We start from the raw sequence: 18,373 nt of genomic DNA on the forward strand, positions 1-18,373 counted from the left end.
GCTGAGAGTTCGAAAAGTAGGCTATGAAAGCCAACGGTCCAATATTCTAGAACACTGCTGTGCATACATGTACATGTTTTGGACTATGATAAACCCTTAAGAAGCTCTTGCATGACACACAAAACAATAACCAACATAGACACTATTTAGTTCAGCCTGGTCTCAGAGCAAAACATATTATATGTTACTAAAATACGTTTGACTGTTTAGTATGATATGCTACATTAAGCTACATTATTTGAGCCATTTAGTATGCTATATTACACTAAGACAGTGGCAAAAACGAAAGAAGGGTGGTTGGTTGGGGTGGATGGGTGGGCATATAACACGAACATCTAGCAACCCAACCCTTACGAAAAAAATGTGCAGTCAGAGTGCAGTATAACTGCAGTACACTGTAGTATAACTGTAGTTAGTGTGCAGTTTCAAAACTGCAATCTTTTTTTGTAAGGGAAAGGTTGCATGTTCAAATCTCATCACGGACAACTTGAGCATTTTAACTAATTAGTAACTGTGCAACTACTTACTACTTTTAAGCTCCTACTTAGCATTTTATCTTAGCATGCAACTACTTAGCATGTTAGCTAACCCTTCCCCTAACACTAACCCTAAACTTAACCGTTTAACCTAACTCCTAACCCTAACCTTAACCCCTAGCATAGCTAACATTAGCAACCTAGCTAACGAATTGTACGAATATTGCACGAATTGCAATTCGTAACATATCATACAAATTGTAATTTGTAACATACTATACGTCCTACAATTCCTATGACCACTATTACATTGGTAGGCCAATGTTATGTAACCTAATGTAACATATCATACTAAATGGAGTGGCATAGATTTTAGTAACATATAATACGTTTTGCTCTGTGACCAGGTTGCAGCCAGCTGTTTAGTGGGATTATTTTCCAGGAGGCTTCTATTGCTTGATTTACAGGTAATGCCTAATTATAGAGGTTAAAGGTATCGGGAACTGATGAATGCCATTTGATGGATCCTTATTAATTTTCAATAGCATTAAACTGCACCAAATATATAACTGTAGCCAGGGCTAACAAATAGAAATAAAAACCATAGGCCTGGTCACAATCAAATCGCGGCCGATTTTTTTCACATTTCAAATGTATCTGAAGTTTAAATTCAAGGTGCACTACTGCAATTGTTTTAACATTCCAAAAATGCATTCATGCGGTGGTAATTCATGTTTTGGAAAGTAAAGTGAAGTTTTCTAACATGTAAAAGTTTGAAAACAGTTTTTTCCACCGGCAGTGGACTGCTTCGGACGAGCATCTCAACGCATTGTTTTGGAGATTCCAATTGAAAAATCCATTGTTGTCGCGAAATTTTTAATCCGGGGATTTAAAAAACATCACATGCTCGGTCGGGGGATCGGGTGCTTGTGCACAACACGCAAATAAACTGCAAATTCCATGATCGGACTCTCAATCCCAGGTTTCTTACTTTTTCCTATTCAAAATTGTTTCTACTCGTTACAAGTACATTATATGGCAGATTGAAGAGTTCGCAAAAGACAACGCGAGTACGACGAGGATAAAGGAGATTCCCACCCGGATAACTTTTTCCAAAAATAGGTGCATCCACGGCAGTCTGTGATTTATAGGCCAAATATGACGTACGTTTATAGCCAGCGGTCTTTGATGGTCCTGTCTTCATTAGGGATCCTGTCTGGGATTATGTCTCTGCTATCAGTCATTCTGATTTTCCAGATACAATCACAACAGATTGCTGTGAAGGAATCTCCCCCCAAAATCTCCATCATGCCAACTAATGTTTGGGAAGTGCTGATGCCAGTGTCTACAGTGCTCTCTACTCTCTCTCTCACGCTCAATTTGAGCTCCGTCATGGTCTGCCTTCTGCATAGCTACTTTACAACCGAGATATGCAGAGGAGAAGAAGATACAGAAAGGTACACATCCATCAACATACTTTAAGGATATTTTATTTGTTGTAGGCAATAATTGTATCACTGATGCACCTGCAGTTTACTTTTTTTGAATAACATGCTTCAATTATATTAAAGTTTGAGATTGACAGAAATTAAAGTAAGAATATTACATTCTTATAAATTCATAACTTTCAGTGTGTGCCAGGTGCCGACAGAGGCTGCTTGACCGACCCCACCCCCCATATCTGAACTCAGTATGAATCCTGAACAAACAATAGCGTTCCCTCATTATGCACCCAGTGCATGGCCTCTGGCCTCAGAGGCCTGGCACTTTCCCACATTGGGTTAGAATTGTGCCTGTGCTTTTGATGACTTTCATATAAATAAAGGCATAGCTTCTGTGCACTCCAGTGCAAGGAATGACAAAGCATTCTATAATGAAACTCATTTTGAGCAGAAAGGTATCACATGACAGAAAAAGAATGGACAGAAGAAAAGGCCTAATTTGAACCTTGAAATTATTTCTTTATTTTGGTGCAAATAAATAATTGTGAACTAATTGAACAATACCCATCAACATATGATCATGTCATCCTCGTCACTGATTGCATTTTCTTCATTTCCTCCCATAGAGCAGACTGGTTCCTATTGCATAGCCAAGCTGTCCGACATGTGGCCATTGGATTATTTTGCCTTGGGGTTTCAGTATACTTAGCAGGTAAGAATGACAAAAAATGTAAACAGTAAGGCCCATAATTAACTGTTTGAATGAAATGACAAGAACATAGTGTACTAAAGGAATCTTACAAATATGTGTTACAAGTGGCACCACAAACTCATTGGCTATATCAACAGTAACAAACTGCAACATATTTAGTATTTTTTGTTGTTGTAAGATTTTATAAACAATACATACAAACATCCTACAAATATCAACTACATCACACCTGCCCAGACCCACTAGCAACACACCCCCATCTCCTGCGCCCACATAATTTTCCGCAACACGGCTGAAACTGCACTATTTTGTTTCTCGCCCACACACTTTCACTATTTAAAAAATACATCTTTAGATTTTTCTGTTGTACTAATGATGGCCGATTGATTGATTTCCAAGTTTTTAGTATACGTTTTTTCAAAATGAGTGATGAGAAAAGAATCTTCCAACAAATCGGGTATATGCCATGTCTTGAAATATGCAAACAGACGGATTAAAAGTAAATTTACATTGTAATACTTCTGACAACCAACTTTCTAGCTCCGCCCACAACTTCCAGACTTTAAAGCGTTCCCAGAAAGCATGGATTATTGATTCATTATTTGTTTAAGACTTAAGACATTACCCTGTTTTGTGCTGTAGAATTTGTGAATTTTGTCTCTTGTATAATAAATTCTACACATTAGCTTCCATTTTCGTTAACTGTAAATTTCTTTAAATCATGCTCCAACTTTCCCTCTATCTTGTGCCAACATCAATTCTTAAATCTTGGTTCCAACAGATTATATTTTTTTCTAAGAGATTGTCAGTTGGATATGCTCTCTGCAAGCTTTTGTATATCTTCCCTATCATATGAACATCATTTTCTGACTCAAATAAGATTCCCTCAAGGTTGCTCTGATGTCCAAATGATTTCAAATCGAAATTTCGTGGTATGTAACTTTTAAGTTGCATGTATTTGAAACTATCTACATTAGTCAGTCCAAAATTACATTTATTTCCATGACGGAATTAAAAAGTATTTCCTGTTACCAAGTCATTTACGGTTTCTATGCCTTTAGTTTTCCATGTAGACACATTTATCGGTGAATTCTGAAAAGCTATCCAAGGATTGTTCCATAAGGTTGTGCTTTTAGAATACGTTTCATTAACTATGAAGTTGTTCATGTTCTTAGCTTTATCCTTTGAAAATAGACACGTACAAAGATTCTGGGGATGAGCATGCATATCTTCAATATGTACCCATTGTTCCTCTTTAGTGTATTTAACTATATGTCGCAAGTAAAAGCCTTGGGTAGCGATTTGATACAATTCCAAGTCTGGAATTTATATTTGGTAGTATTATGAACACAGTAGTCACCCCACATAACATCATGTGAAAGCACTTTTAATTTAGCTAAATCAGATTAATTTATTAGACATTACATCCGTTCAGACCAACTGCAAAACAACAACAGCTTGTACCAAATAGAGCTTTGCGTGAACCTAGAAAAGACAACTTCATTCAGATTTCTACAGATATATTCCAGTTAATTTGCAGCCGAGACAAAAGTCACTGCTTTCAGAGTCCCTTCAGCTGATTGATACACAAGGGCCATAACAATGGCGTCTTTGACAGAAGTGCATTACTGACGTGTCTTAAGGCAGGTCCTGGCAAGTCAAAGCCGTTGGCTTTCCATTCAGGTGAGTGCCTAGTTGAGGTGAGAGGCAGTGCAACATTGTAATGGACCGTAGATGACCCCCTGACCCCACAGCTCCCTTTCAGAGGGAACTGAGCCTCACTGCAATGCCACAACGTCATTATCATCATATCCCAGAGGTGTGCTTCTCTCCTCCCTCCTTTAGCACTCCTGGATCTGTTGTTCTTCTCCCGCTGAAAGATGACCAAACATTAGTCAAATAGAGGAAAATACACACAAAACACAACAATGGCAATGCACTACAATATTTAGAGTTATTCATCTCTGGAAGGAAAGGGACCGGAAAAGTGATCTTTCTTACAGTGTAATAAACAAATCTTTCTGTGGCGGTCTCTCTCTCTCTCTCTCTCTCTCTCTCTCTCTCTCTCTCTCTCTCTCTCTCTCTCTCTCTCTCTCTCTCTCTCTCTCTCTCTCTCTCTCTCTCTCTCAGCTATGTCCATCTACATGCTGCTGGTGTTTGAGGTAGAGACAGGCATCGCCAGCGCATGCGTACTGGCCTCAGGCATCCTGATTCTGCTGGTGATCGTGATTCACTCACTGGTCAAAGCTGCCCGCACCGCCCAACACTACCACGGTGGGGAGTACACTGACACCCTGTATCAGAACCAGCACAGCGGGTGCACCCCCGCCGTCCGCCACGGCGAGCTCCAAGACGGGGACAAACCCAGGAGGCACCGCAACAACTCCCAACTCCACCGACAGTTGTCCTACCCTCCATGTACTGACCCAAAGCAGCATCACCAGCATCATTCCCCATCCCACGTCCCACAGAGCCACGGCAGTGACAAGGAGGGCTACAGTAGTGGTGGGAGTGGGGGTGGCTCGAGAATGCACAGGACCCTGTCGACAGAGTCAGGGCCGCTGCAGTCTCCGTCTACGCCATGGAATGGCATTAACAATGAGATGAGGAGCGTGCTGGCCCGCAAGTCAGGAGCCTCCAGTAAAGACTCTACTCTAGTGTGAGATACACTGCACAAGTCATCGCAGTTAGCACAATACTAGTTAATTCTGCCCAAACTATCTACCGTTCCGAAGAATACAGTATGGATAGAAAATAGCTGAAGCTATATAAAAGCTCTGAGCTATCCCTCCATGATCCAAGAACCACTACTACCATTAATGTACATTTCAATACAGACATGGAATTGTCATTTTAATACACCTTTCTTAACATCCCTCTCCCTTATTGCCTTTGTATTGACTTTTTAAACACAAGCCATGTTTGTTTCCATCACTATTAAGCTCTCTGTAGAATGTTTACTTACTGGTATTCCAATGGAAAATGTTAGTGACTTACTAGCTACAGCTAATGCTTTTGTTGCTATGTGATTATACAATTTAAAGATTTGCCAATAAATGCTTTCATTTTCAAGTGTTTGGTAAAGACCAAGGATGGTCTATGGAATATATTGCCCAAACTGTATATTGCAATGTATAGATACAATTTGTAGTCTAGTCTGCATACTGTAAACAAAACATTTTCCATAACAGTGAATAAACACGTTTTTAAAAATAATTTCAAAAGATGAGTATGTTGTTACAAAACACCCTGTCCTAAAAATAAAGTGGAACAGTTTAAGTAAACCAGTAGCCTAATAGCACATTCAGGTTCATTCTAGTGCACTTTTCTTGATTTTGAAGTGAGTGCCTAGAAGTCCTTGTGGCCGAGTTAAAGCTAAGTATAGCTTTGAGTGTGATGCCTGAGGAACTACTAACCTTGGACTGTCTTCCAGAAGTCAGGAGGAAGTGGATGGGGGATGTGGTGGAGTGTCAGGGGGAATGGGAGATGGGGGGTGTTGCTTCATGTGAGCTGCGTGCATGTGGGGGAATAAGGAATAAAACGTAAAACTTAGAGAAACATAAAAATGATGGCAAATAATAATGCAAAGAACGGGTGATGAAAGAATGAAAGAAAAGATGATGGCAATGAAAAATGACGACAAACGAAATGGTGGCCCATGTCTATGAAAAAGTTATCTTGGCTTTCACTCAAAATGAGTTTATTAGCCTCGTCGACTCCACCCTTGAGCAGGGAAATTTCATTTTTTTATCCTCAGCTGTGGTGAATAATGGTGGTCTGTGGGCAATCAGACAAATGAAAGATACACAGTATTGTTACTGTATCCCTGAGTCAAAGTGAGTGGAATTGGTTGTTTACTGCCTCCTACCTGCGCCTCTGGGAGATGCTGATCTGTTCCTTCATGCTGATGGCTTGACGGAGGAGCCCATCGATGCTTTTGAAGTGCAGGCTGCTGTTTGTCATGCTTTTCACTGCACTGGAAATGAAAAGATTAATATGTGTTAAACAAATACAAGGGCGATTCCATGCCAGCTAAAACTATTTTGCCCAATTCTCACATAGAAACTTAATTAGGAAGAACGATGTTTGACATGCTTTTTACATTTGTATCACAAATCATTTAGGCCCTTTTTAGTCTTACATATGCCTAATATAAGAACGTATGAGCCGTGAACCGTACATGATACAGACAACATCTTGGTGTCATACTCCTAATATAGTGTGCTCTAAAATATGGAGTATGTCTGGATTCTGAAATAAAAAATGTCATTAATGTCATTTATTCAAGATTATATATTTCCACACTATGAGGTTGGAATAATACTGTGCCATTTTGAAAATGATGACAATGCCCTTTTAGTGTAAGAGCTCTTTGAAAAGACCGCCTGAAATGTCAGCCTGTTTTGATCAATAAGTATTTAACCCCTTGGTTATGGCAAGCCTAAATAAGTTCAGGAGTAAAAATTAGTTGCATGGACTCACTCTATGTCAATAATAGTGTTTAACATGATTTTTGAATGACTACCTCATCTCTGTACCCCACATTCAATTACCTGTAGTGTAAGGTCCCTCAGTCGAGCAAGGACCAGGGAGGTTTTTCCTATGCCTCGCAAAGACGGGCACCTATTGGTTGATGGGTAAAAATAAAAAAAAGCAGACACTGAATATCCCTTTGAGCATGGTGAAGTTATCAATTACACTTTGGATGGTGTATCAATACACCCAGTCACTACAAAGATACAGGCTTCCTTCCTAACTCAGTTGCCGTAGAGAGGAAGGAAACCCCTCAGGGACTTCAGCATAAGGCCAATACTAACCTAATTGACAGAGTGAAAAGAAGGAAGCCTGTACAGAATAGAAATACATGCATCCGGTTTGCAACACAGAGGGCCGAGTGTCTGCGGGTTTTCGCTCCACCCTTGTACTTTATTGATGAATTAAGGTCACTGATTAGTAAGGAACTCCCCTCAACTGGTTGTCTAGGTCTTAATTGAAAGGAAGAAAAAAAAAACAGCCCTCCATGGAATGAGTTTGACACCCCTGCACTAAAGTAATATTGTAAAAAATTTGGCAAAGCTATTACCTTTTTGTTCTGAAAACAAAGTGTTATGTTTGGGGCAAATCCAATAAAACACATTACGGAGTACCACTCTTCATACTTTCAAGCATAGTGGTGGCTTCATCATGTTATGGGTATGCTTGTAGTCGTTAAGGACTGGGGAGTATTTTAGGATAAAAAATAATGTACTGGAGCTAAGCACAGGCAAAATCCTAGAGGAAAACCTGGTTCAGAGTCTGCTTTCCACCAGACACTGGGAGATTAATTCACCTTTCAGCAGGACAATAACCTAAAACACAAGGCCAAATCTACACTGGAGTTGTTTACCAAGAAGACAGTGAATGTTCCTGAGTGGCCGGGTTACAGTTTTGACTTAAATCTGCTTGAAAATCTCTGGCAAGACTTGAAAATGATTGTCTAGCAATGATCTACAACCAACTTGACAGAGCTTGAAGAATTTTGAAAATAATAAATTGGCTAATATTGTACAATCCAGGTGTGCAAAGCTCTTAGAGACTTACCCAGAAAGACTCACAGCTGTAGTCGCTGCCAAAGGTGATTCTACCATGTATTGACTCAGAGGTGTGAATACTTATGTAAATGAGATATTTCTGTATTTCATTTTCAATACATTTCAAAAAATGTCTAAAAACATGTTTTCACTTTGTCATTATGGGGTATTGTGTGTAGATGGGTAAGAAAACAATCAATTTAATCAATTTTGAATTAAAGCTGTAACGCAACAAAATGTGGAATAAGTCAAGGGGTATGAATACCCTCCGAAGGCACTGTATAGGTCTAAAAGGGCCTAAAATGGCCACTTTCAACATGATTTTCTCAAAAATTATTTATAATACAAATGTCAAAAGCATGTCAAACATTCTTCCTCTCAATTACGTTTCTATGTGAGAATTGCCAGAACAATCTGAGATACCAAAAATATATTTAGCTGACGTGGAATCGGCCACATTAAGTTGCCAATAAATGTTTTCAATATAATTAAAAACCTATACAGTAGATCTTAGACCTAACTATAGGTTACCTGCATGCATATTCTACAGTGTAGATTGCTCCTTGGCTTTGCTCCTCCCAGAGCTGCATATCTGTCTGGGAGAGATGAGCAGAGATAAATTAATGTTGTTACTGCAAAAATAGCTATGATTTTTCAGACGTGCGTTTTTGGACAGCCCAGTAATATATCTACTGTAAAGTAACAAATGTCTATCTACATTTATTATCCTTAGCAAGCTACAGTAGTATGTGTAAGCTTTTGCTTTGGAATCAACACTTACTTTTTGTAATACTAGTTCTGGAAGGGACTCTCTAACGTGCTCTTGCAGTCGATAAAGAGCCACTGATGACTCGTTAGCCAACACGTACATGCTATCAGTTAGTTTTTCAGACCCTGCAGCGATAACCATACAATAACATAGCTAGGTTTACCAAAGCTATCCATGGTTAAGACAGGTAGCTAGCTACCTACTTAACATTAGCAGCGAGCTGGCTTGCTAAGGTTAGTTAAAGTATTCACTAATTACCTCTTAACTTTCAGTTGAATCTCCTGGTCCTCCATCTTATACGCAATACATAATTATTTAGTTGCAATGGTTTAATTCGTGTAAAAGCATTAGCGTAAATATATAGTCAGAGGAAGTTTCCGTGTTATTGTCATGCGCACCACAAATCATGTTCGGGTTGCAACATGAGCCGGACATTTTTTCCTAGATATTCCCTCTCGACGTAACGCGCGTTAAGTGGCGGACTGAGAAACTATCGTATAGTGAGGGAAAAAAGTATTTGATCCCCTGCTGATTTTGTACGTTTGCCCACTGACAAAGAAATGATCAGTCTATAATTTTAATGGTAGGTTTATTTGAACAGTGAGAGACAGAATAACAACAAAAAAATCCAGAAAAACGCATGTCAAAAATGTTATAAATTGATTTGCATTTTAATGAGGGAAATAAGTATTTGACCCACTCTCAATCAGAAAGATTTCTGGCTCCCAGGTGTCTTTTATACAGGTAATGAGCTGAGATTAGGAGCACACTCTTACCGGTATAGAAGACACCGGTCCACTGAAGCAATCAATCAATCAGATTACAAACTCTCCACCATGGCCAAGACCAAAGAGCTCTCCAAGGATGTCAGGGACAAGATTGTAGACCTACACAAGGCTGGAATGGGCTACAAGACCATCGACAAGCAGCTTGGTGAGAAGGTGACAACAGTTGGTGCGATTATTCACAAATGGAAGAAACACAAAAGAACTGTCAATCTCCCTCGGCCTGGGGCTCCATGCAAGATCTCACCTCGTGGAGTTGCAATGATCATGAGAACGGTGAGGAATCAGCCCAGAACTACACGGGAGGATCTTGTCAATGATCTCAAGGCAGCTGGGACTATAGTCACCAAGAAAACAATTGGTAACACACTACGCCGCGAAGGACTGAAATCCTGCAGCGCCCGCAAGGTCCCCCTGCTCAAGAAAGCACATATACAGGCCCGTCTGAAGTTTGCCAATGAACATCTGAATGATTCAGAGGAGAACTGGGTGAAAGTGTTGTGGTCAGATGAGACCAAAATCGAGCTCTTTGGCGTCAACTCAACTTGCCAAGTTTGGAGGAGGAGGAATGCTACCTATGACCCCAAGAACACCATCCCCACCGTCAAACATGGAGGTGGAAACATTATGCTTTGGGGGTGTATTTCTGCTAAGGGGACAGGACAACTTCACCGCATCAAAGGGATGATGGACGGGGCCATGTACCGTCAAATCTTGGGTGAGAACCTCCTTCCCTCAGCCAGGGCATTGAAAATGGGTCGTGGATGGATATTTCAGCATGACAATGACCCAAAACACACGGCCAAGGCAACAAAGGAGTGGCTCAAGAAGAGGCACATTAAGGTCCTGGAGAGGCCTAGCCAGTCTCCAGACCTTAATCCCATAGAAAATCTGTGGAGGGAGCTGAAGGTTCGAGTTGCCAAACATCAGCCTCGAAACCTTAATGACTTGGAGAAGATCTGCAAAGAGGAGTGGGACAAAATCCCTCCTGAGATGTGTGCAAACCTGGTGGCCAACTACAAGAAACATCTGACCTCTGTGATTGCCAACAAGGGTTTTGCCACCAAGTATTAAGTCATGTTTTGCAGAGGGGTCAAATACGTATTTCCCTCATTAAAATGCAAATCAATTTATAATATTTTTGACATGCGTTTTCTGGATTTTTTTGTTGTTATTCTGTCTCTCACTGTTCAAATAAACCTACCATTAAAATTATAGACTGATCATGTCTTTGTCAGTGGGCAAACGTACAAAATCAGCAGGGGATCAAATACTTTTTTCCCTCACTGTAGATCACTTCTTCTTCTTCAATGAGGTTTAACGGTGGTTGGCATCCAATTTGTTGCATTACCGCCACATACTAGACTGGAGTACAACTCCCTTTTCTTTTCCTTGAAAAATTAAATAAAACAAAGCAAAGAAATACCCTACCATCTAACATTTACATTTACATTTTTAGTCATTTAGCAGACGCTCTTATAACACTACACTCACAAATTCAAAACTATTACTAATAATTAACCCCACCCTTCTCCACTATTTAAATATACTCACTCCTACCTCATGCCCTCAACCTGAAATGATGGGACATCACCACTTAACACTCTCTGTAACTCTTCTGCTGTCAAGTCTCGCACACCCAAATATCTCTCTGCAGCTGCCACCACAACCTCAATTTTCTTCGACTTACGTTCCATCCCTGCAGTACAATTAATAACCATTGCTATAAACGCTAAAAATCCAATCTTACTGAAACATATATCACTTGCTTGCCTATCCCACTGTACTGGTACATACAGTGGGGAGAACAAGTATTTGATACACTGCCGATTTTGCAGGTTTTCCTACTTACAAAGCATGTAGAGGTCTGTAATTTTTATCATAGGTACACTTCAACTGTGAGAGACGGAATATAAAACAAAAATCCAGAAAATCACATTGTATGATTTTTAAGTAATGAATTTGCATTTTATTGCATGACATAAGTATTTGATACATCAGAAAAGCAGAACTTAATATTTGGTACAGAAACCTTTGTTTGCAATTACAGAGATCATACGTTTCCTGTAGGTCTTGACCAGGTTTGCACACACTGCAGCAGGGATTTTGGCCCACTCCTTCATACAGACCTTCTCCAGATCCTTCAGGTTTCGGGGCTGTCGCTGGGCATTATGGACTTTCAGCTCCCTCCAAAGATTTTCTATTGGGTTCAGGTCTGGAGACTGGCTAGGCCACTTCAGGACCTTGAGATGCTTCTTACGGAGCCACTCCTTAGTTGCCCTGGCTGTGTGTTTCGGGTCGTTGTCATGCTGGAAGACCCAGCCACGACCCATCTTTAATGCTCTTACTGAGGGAAGGAGGTTGTTGGCCAAGATCTCGCGATACATGGCCCCATCCATCCTCCCCTCAATACGGTGCAGTCGTCCTGTCCCCTTTGCAGAAAAGCATCCCCAAAGAATGATGTTTCCATCTCCATGCTTCACGGTTGGGATGGTGTTCTTGGGGTTGTACTCATCCTTCTTCTTCCGCCAAACACGGCGAGTGGAGTTTAGACCAAAAAGCTCTATTTTTGTCTCATCAGACCACATGACCTTCTCCCATTCCTCCTCTGGATCATCCAGATGGTCATTGGCAAACTTCAGACGGGCCTGGACATGCGCTGGCTTGAGCAGGGGGACCTTGTGTGCACTGCAGGATTTTTATCCATGACGGCGTAGTGTGTTACTAATGGTTTTCATTCAGACTGTGGTCCCAGCTCTTCAGGTCATTGACCAGGTCCTGCCGTGTAGTTCTGGGCTGATCCCTCACCTTCCTCATGATCATTGATGCCCCACGAGGTGAGATCTTGCATGGAGCCCCAGACCGAGGGTGATTGACCCTTCATCTTGAACTTCTTCCATTTTCTAATAATTGCGCCAACAGTTGTTGCCTTCTCACCAAGCTGCTTGCCTATTGTCCTGTAGCCCATCCCAGCCTTGTGCAGGTCTACAATTTTATCCCTGATGTCCTTACACAGCTCTCTGGTCTTGGCCATTGTGGAGAGGTTGGAGTTTGTTTGATTGAGTGTGTGGACAGGTGTCTTTTATACAGGTAACGAGTTCAAACAGGTGCAGTTAATACAGGTAATGGGGGGAGAACAGGACGGCTTCTTAAAGAAAAACTAACAGGTCTGTGAGAGCCGGAATTCTTACTGGTTGGTAGGTGATCAAATACTTATGTCATGCAATAAAATGCAAATTAATTACTTAAAAATCATACAATGTGATTTTCTGGATTTTTGTTTTATATTCCGTCTCTCACAGTTGAAGTGTACCTATGATAAAAATTACAGACCTCTACATGCTTTGTAAGTAGGAAAACCTGCAAAATCGGCAGTGTATCAAATACTTGTTCTCCCCACTGTATCTCCTACTCTCACCACTCCCCCCCTTGACCCCTCTTCCTCTACTTTCTTCACTACCTTCGCATATGACAATTTCTTCTCTACTCTTACCCTGGAAACCTCAACCTGCTTCTCTCGCACTGGACATGTCTGATCCCCAGCCCCATGGCCACCCCTACAATTAGGACATACCACCACTTTCCCCACTGCTTCACACTCCTTTGTCTCATGCCCTTCTGCACACTTCTCACACCTTGGAATCTCCCTCCTACATACTGCTGCCACATGCCCATAAATATGACACCTGTAACATCGTAATGTACTAGGCACATAAGCTTGCACAGGATAACTTATACAGTGGGGAAAAAAAGTATTTAGTCAGCCACCAATTGTGCAAGTTCTCCCACTTAAAAAGATGAGAGAGGCCTGTAATTTTCATCATAGGTACACGTCAACTATGACAGACAAAATGAGAAAAAATATTCCAGAAAATCACATTGTAGGATTTTTTATTAATTTATTTGCAAATTATGGTGGAAAATAAGTATTTGGTCAATAACAAAAGTTTCTCAATACTTTGTTATATACCCGTTGTTGGCAATGACACAGGTCAAACGTTTTCTGTAAGTCTTCACAAGGTTTTCACACACTGTTGCTGGTATTTTGGCCCATTCCTCCATGCCGATCTCCTCTAGAGCAGTGATGTTTTGGGGCTGTCGCTGGGCAACACGGACTTTCAACTCCCTCCAAAGATTTTCTATGGGGTTGAGATCTGGAGACTCCAGGACCTTGAAATGCTTCTTACGAAGCCACTCCTTCGTTGCCCGGGTGGTGTGTTTGGGATCATTGTCATGCTGAAAGACCCAGCCACGTTTCATCTTCAATGCCCTTGCTGATGGAAGGAGGTTTTCACTCAAAATCTCACAATACATGGCCCCATTCATTTTTCCTTTACACGGATCAGTCGTCCTGGTCCCTTTGCAGAAAAACAGCCCCAAAGTATGATGTTTTCACTCCCATGCTTCACAGTAGGTATGGTGTTCTTTGGATGCAACTCAGCATTCTTTGTCCTCCAAACACGACAAGTTGAGTTTTTACCAAAAAGTTCTATTTTGGTTTCATCTGACCATATGACTTTCTCCCAATCCTCTTCTGGATGCACTCTAGCAAACTTCAGACGGGCCTGGACATGTACTGGCTTAAGCAGGGGGACACGTCTAGCACTGCAGGATTTGAGTCCCTGGCGGCGTAGTGTGTTACTGATGGTAGGCTTTGTTACTTTGGTCCCAGCTCTCTGCAGGTCATTCACTAGGTCCCCCCGTGTGGTTCTGGGATTTTTGCTCACCGTTCTTGTGATCATTTTGACCCCACGGGGTGAGATCTTGCGTGGAGCCCCAGATCGAGGGAGATTATCAGTGGTCTTGTATGTCTTCCATTTCCTAATAATTGCTCCCACAGTTGATTTCTTCAAACCAAGCTGCTTACCTATTGCAGATTCAGTCTTCTCAGCCTGGTGCAGGTCTACAATTTTGTTTCTGGTGTCCTTTGACAGCTCTTTGGTCTTCGCCATAGTGGAGTTTGGAGTGTGACTGTTTAAGGTTGTGGACAGGTGTCTTTTATACTGATAACAAGTTCAAACAGGTGCCATTAATACAGGTAACGAGTGGAGGACAGAGGAGCCTCTTAAAGAATAAGTTACTGGTCTGTGAGGGCCAGAAATCTTGCTTGTTTGTAGGTGACCAAATACTTATTTTCCACCATAATTTGCAAATAAATTCATTAAAAATCCTACAATGTGATTTTCTGGATTTTCTTTTCTCAATTTGTTTGTCATAGTTGAAGTGTACCTATGATGAAAATTACAGGCCTCTCTCATCTTTTTAAGTGGGAGAACTTGCACAATTGGTGGCTGACTAAATACTTTTTTTCCCCACTGTATATCCTAATTTCACTTTGTCAGGCAAAGACTCAACTTCAAAACTCAAAAGAACAGACAATGACTCTTCTGTTTCCCCATTCTCGCCACCCTGTTTGCGTCGCACCAAACGACGAGCATCACACACACTGGGAATCTTCTCCTTCAGTTAATCCACTTTTACATTTACTGCTACCCCAGTAATCACTCCTTTCAATGGTGCCCTTTTCTTGAGAGCGAAACAATTCACAATTCTTTATCCCATTTGTTTAACTCTGAGTGCCTTCTCCCTCTGCCCAACAGAAACACAAACAATTATCACTAGACCACTTCTGGTTACCCTCACCGATTCCACTATACCCAATGCTTTTTTCACCCATCTTGAAACCACAAATGGATCACGCAAAAGGCAAGGATCCACTTTTTCCACAAACTTCACTCCTACTGTCACAGACTCATCTTTATCCTGACCCTCTGCGCAAGCCTCTGGCTCAGAGCACTTCACCACACCTACCACCTCCGATACTTCACCCTCTTCCATTTCTACTCCTGTCTTCAGCTTACTTTGCTTACATTTCCTACCACTCTTCTTTAACAAACGTTCTCCCTTTTCCCCGCCATTTTCCCCCCGACTCAAACTCAGTCTTCCTCCCTCTCACTTAGACCTCCTCTGCTTCTCCTTTTCCCTCCATTCCTCCTCATTCATCCAAGTATACGTCTCCTTATGATAACACTGCATTTCTCCTAACCACCATCGGTTTCTTGCCTTCTCAAAGGACTCAATTTTCCCCCTCCTTTCCCTTCTTGTCTCCCTATTGTAGATCAGTCAAACATCATCTCCTACATTACACATGCACCCATTCAAAAATACTAAATTGATAAAGTAATTTACATTTTTTGGTCGACAGTTCGGGCGGCTTACCTCTATCAATTGCATCATGGGATTTTAAAAATAAACTCACTTTCAGTTTTGGTATCAGGAAATTGGAGTGAAGCATACAACGTTGATGATGCTATTTAATCCGATACATAGTGTGAACTGGACATATAAAATCATTGCTTGCGACATAAAGGTAACAATGAATATTTTTATACTATGCCATTGAGACTTTACTATTTTGCATGAGCTGATGTGAAATGGTTTTCCATCATTTCAGTTTTGAAAGGTAAGCCAGTGAGATAATCATAGACATAGTGCATTTGTTCCATATTTGTTCTCATTACTTCTGTTGGCCAAAGCTTACTCTATATGGTAATATCTATTTCGATGTTGATTCAAGTGACCATGGATGGTACAGGTGGTGATGAGATACCAGATCTTACAGCCAGTATACACATGGTCTCAGATGATGGCCTAGCAGTGGAGTCCACTACGTCTACCAGTGGAGTCCAGAGTAGGTGTTAAATGGTATGACTGTCAGTCCTACAACATCAACATATGTTGGTTTTAAACGCTCTATAGGATTTCTCATACAGTAATCACACTTGTCAACATGTCTACAATGAAAGTGTCACACCATTCTCAAATGATTATAGGCATCATGAAATGTCTGTATTGCTCCTTGCTACCAGGTGTGATGGTGACGACAGAGAACATGGATTTGGATGAGAGTTTGTTAAAATACTCCACCACTCTCACTAATAGGGAGCGTGGGAACGAGGTCACAGTCTGACCAGTTACTTCAAATAAAAAGTTATTGGTCACATACACATATTTAGCAGATGTTATTACGGGTGTAGCGAAATGCTTGTGTTCCTAGCGCCAACAGTGCAGTAGTATCTGACAATTCAACTTTAGACTAAGTATGGCTGTTTGAACTCAGAAAAAAAACAATCCACTCTTCGTTCATGGCAAAATACCTTAAACACTGCTGTGTATACGCACTCATTCATAATCCATTAGGTAATGCACTGTGTTACAGGAATGGCCCAAAATTACCCCTTTGTAGTTCTATGTCTGTACTGTAGGCTTACTGTATTAGTATATAACAGAGAGATTATGAAATATTATGCATAGTACTTGGTATAATATATGGACAATTAAAATGTACATAACACTGACCCTTTATTCTGATGTCTCATCAGCTCTGTCCATCCACCAGCTAGCTGCTCAGGGGGAGGTCTCACAGGTGGCTACAAACCTGAGCAAAGGTGAGAAATGTCCACTGACCAATGGTACAAAGACTAGAATTTGCCTGACTTGTGTAGCCTGGTGGAACCAGCATGATCGCTATGGCTTGTGTGCTGTGTCCTGTGTAATAAACTGAACAAAAATATAAACGCAACATGCAACAATTTCAAAGATTTTACTGAGTTACAGTTCATTTAAGGAAATCAGTCAATTGAAATAAATAAATTAGGCCCTAATCTATGGATTTCACATGACTGGGAATACAGATACCTTTAAAAAAAAGTAGGGCCGTGGAAAACCAGTCAGTATGTGGTGTAAACACCATTTGCCTCATGCAGCGCGACACATCTCCTTCGCATAGAGTTGATCGGGCTGTTGATTGTGGCCTGTTGTCCCACTCCTCTTTAATGGCTGTGCAAAGTTGCTGGATATTGGCGGGAACTGGAACATGCTGTCGTACACGTTGATCCAGAGCATCCCAAACATGCTCGATGGGTGACATGTCTAGTGAGTATGCAGGCCAAGGAAGAACTGGTACATTTTCAGCTTCCAGGAATTGTATACAGATCCTTGTAACATGGGGCCGTGCATTATCATACTGAAACATGAGGAGATGGCGGCGGATGAATGGCACGACATTGGGCCTGAGGTCTCTCGTCAGCAGCGTTTGGAGAGAAAGCCATGGTGGATTGCCTCCTGGAAAACATTAGTGACCTTTCTAGCCCCATGTTCATTGAATTCAATGGTTATTCACATACAGGGTGGTGGTTGATTGTAACCTGTCGGTTATGTCCTTGTGTGGTGTGTCTTAGGGGGGCAGATCCTAATACTATAGCATGGGAGTGGGAGAGTGCCTTGACCCTGGCCAGCTCTGGAGGCTATGCAGTCATAGTGAAACGTCTTCTCGAACATGCAGTAGATATGAATGCTTATGACTGTGTAAGGTTGTAAATTATATAATTAAATTGTGTAAATAACTGCCCCAGGACTTTTGATTCCTTCAGAAATAACACACATCATTTTATTAATTGGATGTTTGTTCGTGTTTAAGAACGGTGGTACTCTTCTCCTCTACGCTGTTTGAAGGAACCACATAAGGTATGCCGAAGCCCACTTAGGTACGATGCTTCATACCCCTGCACACAATAAATCAATTAAAACCAAAGTACCGTAGTCATCTCAATGGCACAA

General features: G+C 41.1%; 2 protein-coding genes across 9 annotated transcripts; one reads left to right on the forward strand and one right to left on the reverse strand.

Moving 5' to 3' along the window:
* Positions 1-879: 879 nt before the first annotated feature.
* LOC121533571 (transmembrane protein 221-like) lies at positions 880-6,027 on the forward strand. Of its 3 annotated transcripts, none has more exons than XM_041839635.2 (3): positions 880-943; positions 2,545-2,630; positions 4,761-6,027. In XM_041839635.2, exon 3 carries the CDS (start codon positions 4,763-4,765, stop codon positions 5,291-5,293), a length of 531 nt encoding a protein of 176 aa, XP_041695569.1. In that variant the 5' UTR covers positions 880-943; positions 2,545-2,630; positions 4,761-4,762; the 3' UTR covers positions 5,294-6,027. The 3 variants fall into 3 exon arrangements, with proteins under 3 accessions (XP_041695569.1, XP_041695568.1, XP_045061471.1); XM_041839634.2 differs by lacking the exon at positions 880-943 and adding an exon at positions 1,304-1,933; XM_045205536.1 differs by lacking the exon at positions 880-943 and having other exon boundaries at positions 1,981-2,630.
* Positions 4,002-9,422, reverse strand: LOC121533572 (BLOC-1-related complex subunit 8). Of its 6 annotated transcripts, none has more exons than XR_005994475.2 (6): positions 9,228-9,422; positions 8,732-8,796; positions 7,184-7,253; positions 6,499-6,606; positions 6,047-6,140; positions 4,002-4,503 (listed from the first exon to the last, which is right to left on the reverse strand). XR_005994475.2 is itself a non-coding variant. In XM_041839637.2 (6 exons), exons 2-6 carry the CDS (start codon positions 9,069-9,071, stop codon positions 4,192-4,194), a joined length of 645 nt encoding a protein of 214 aa, XP_041695571.1. In that variant the 5' UTR covers positions 9,072-9,094; positions 9,228-9,422; the 3' UTR covers positions 4,002-4,191. The 6 variants fall into 6 exon arrangements, 5 of the variants coding, with proteins under 5 accessions (XP_041695571.1, XP_041695572.1, XP_041695570.1 ...); XM_041839637.2 differs by lacking the exon at positions 6,047-6,140 and adding an exon at positions 8,982-9,094; XM_041839638.2 differs by lacking the exon at positions 6,047-6,140.
* Between the last annotated feature and the right edge of the window lie 8,951 nt (positions 9,423-18,373).

This window comes from Coregonus clupeaformis, chromosome 20, assembly GCF_020615455.1.
Source record: "Coregonus clupeaformis isolate EN_2021a chromosome 20, ASM2061545v1, whole genome shotgun sequence".
NCBI lineage: Eukaryota > Metazoa > Chordata > Actinopteri > Salmoniformes > Salmonidae > Coregonus > Coregonus clupeaformis.

What these genes read in the sequence shown, in the direction of transcription:
- LOC121533571 (XM_041839634.2), top strand. Translation starts at nt 1,635, where the DNA reads ATGACGTACGTTTATAGCCAGCGGTCTTTGATGGTCCTGTCTTCATTA. An exon ending in GGAGAAGAAGATACAGAAAG is followed by an intron (nt 1,934 to 2,544) that starts GTACACATCCAT and finishes TTCCTCCCATAG; the next exon opens with AGCAGACTGGTTCCTATTGC. An exon ending in GGTTTCAGTATACTTAGCAG is followed by an intron (nt 2,631 to 4,760) that starts GTAAGAATGACA and finishes TCTCTCTCTCAG; the next exon opens with CTATGTCCATCTACATGCTG.
- LOC121533572 (XM_041839636.2), bottom strand. Translation starts at nt 9,110, where the DNA reads ATGGTTATCGCTGCAGGGTCTGAAAAACTAACTGATAGCATGTACGTG. An exon ending in TGAGGGACCTTACACTACAG is followed by an intron (nt 6,607 to 7,183) that starts GTAATTGAATGT and finishes TTTCATTTCCAG; the next exon opens with TGCAGTGAAAAGCATGACAA. An exon ending in AGCATCTCCCAGAGGCGCAG is followed by an intron (nt 4,504 to 6,498) that starts GTAGGAGGCAGT and finishes GTCATCTTTCAG; the next exon opens with CGGGAGAAGAACAACAGATC.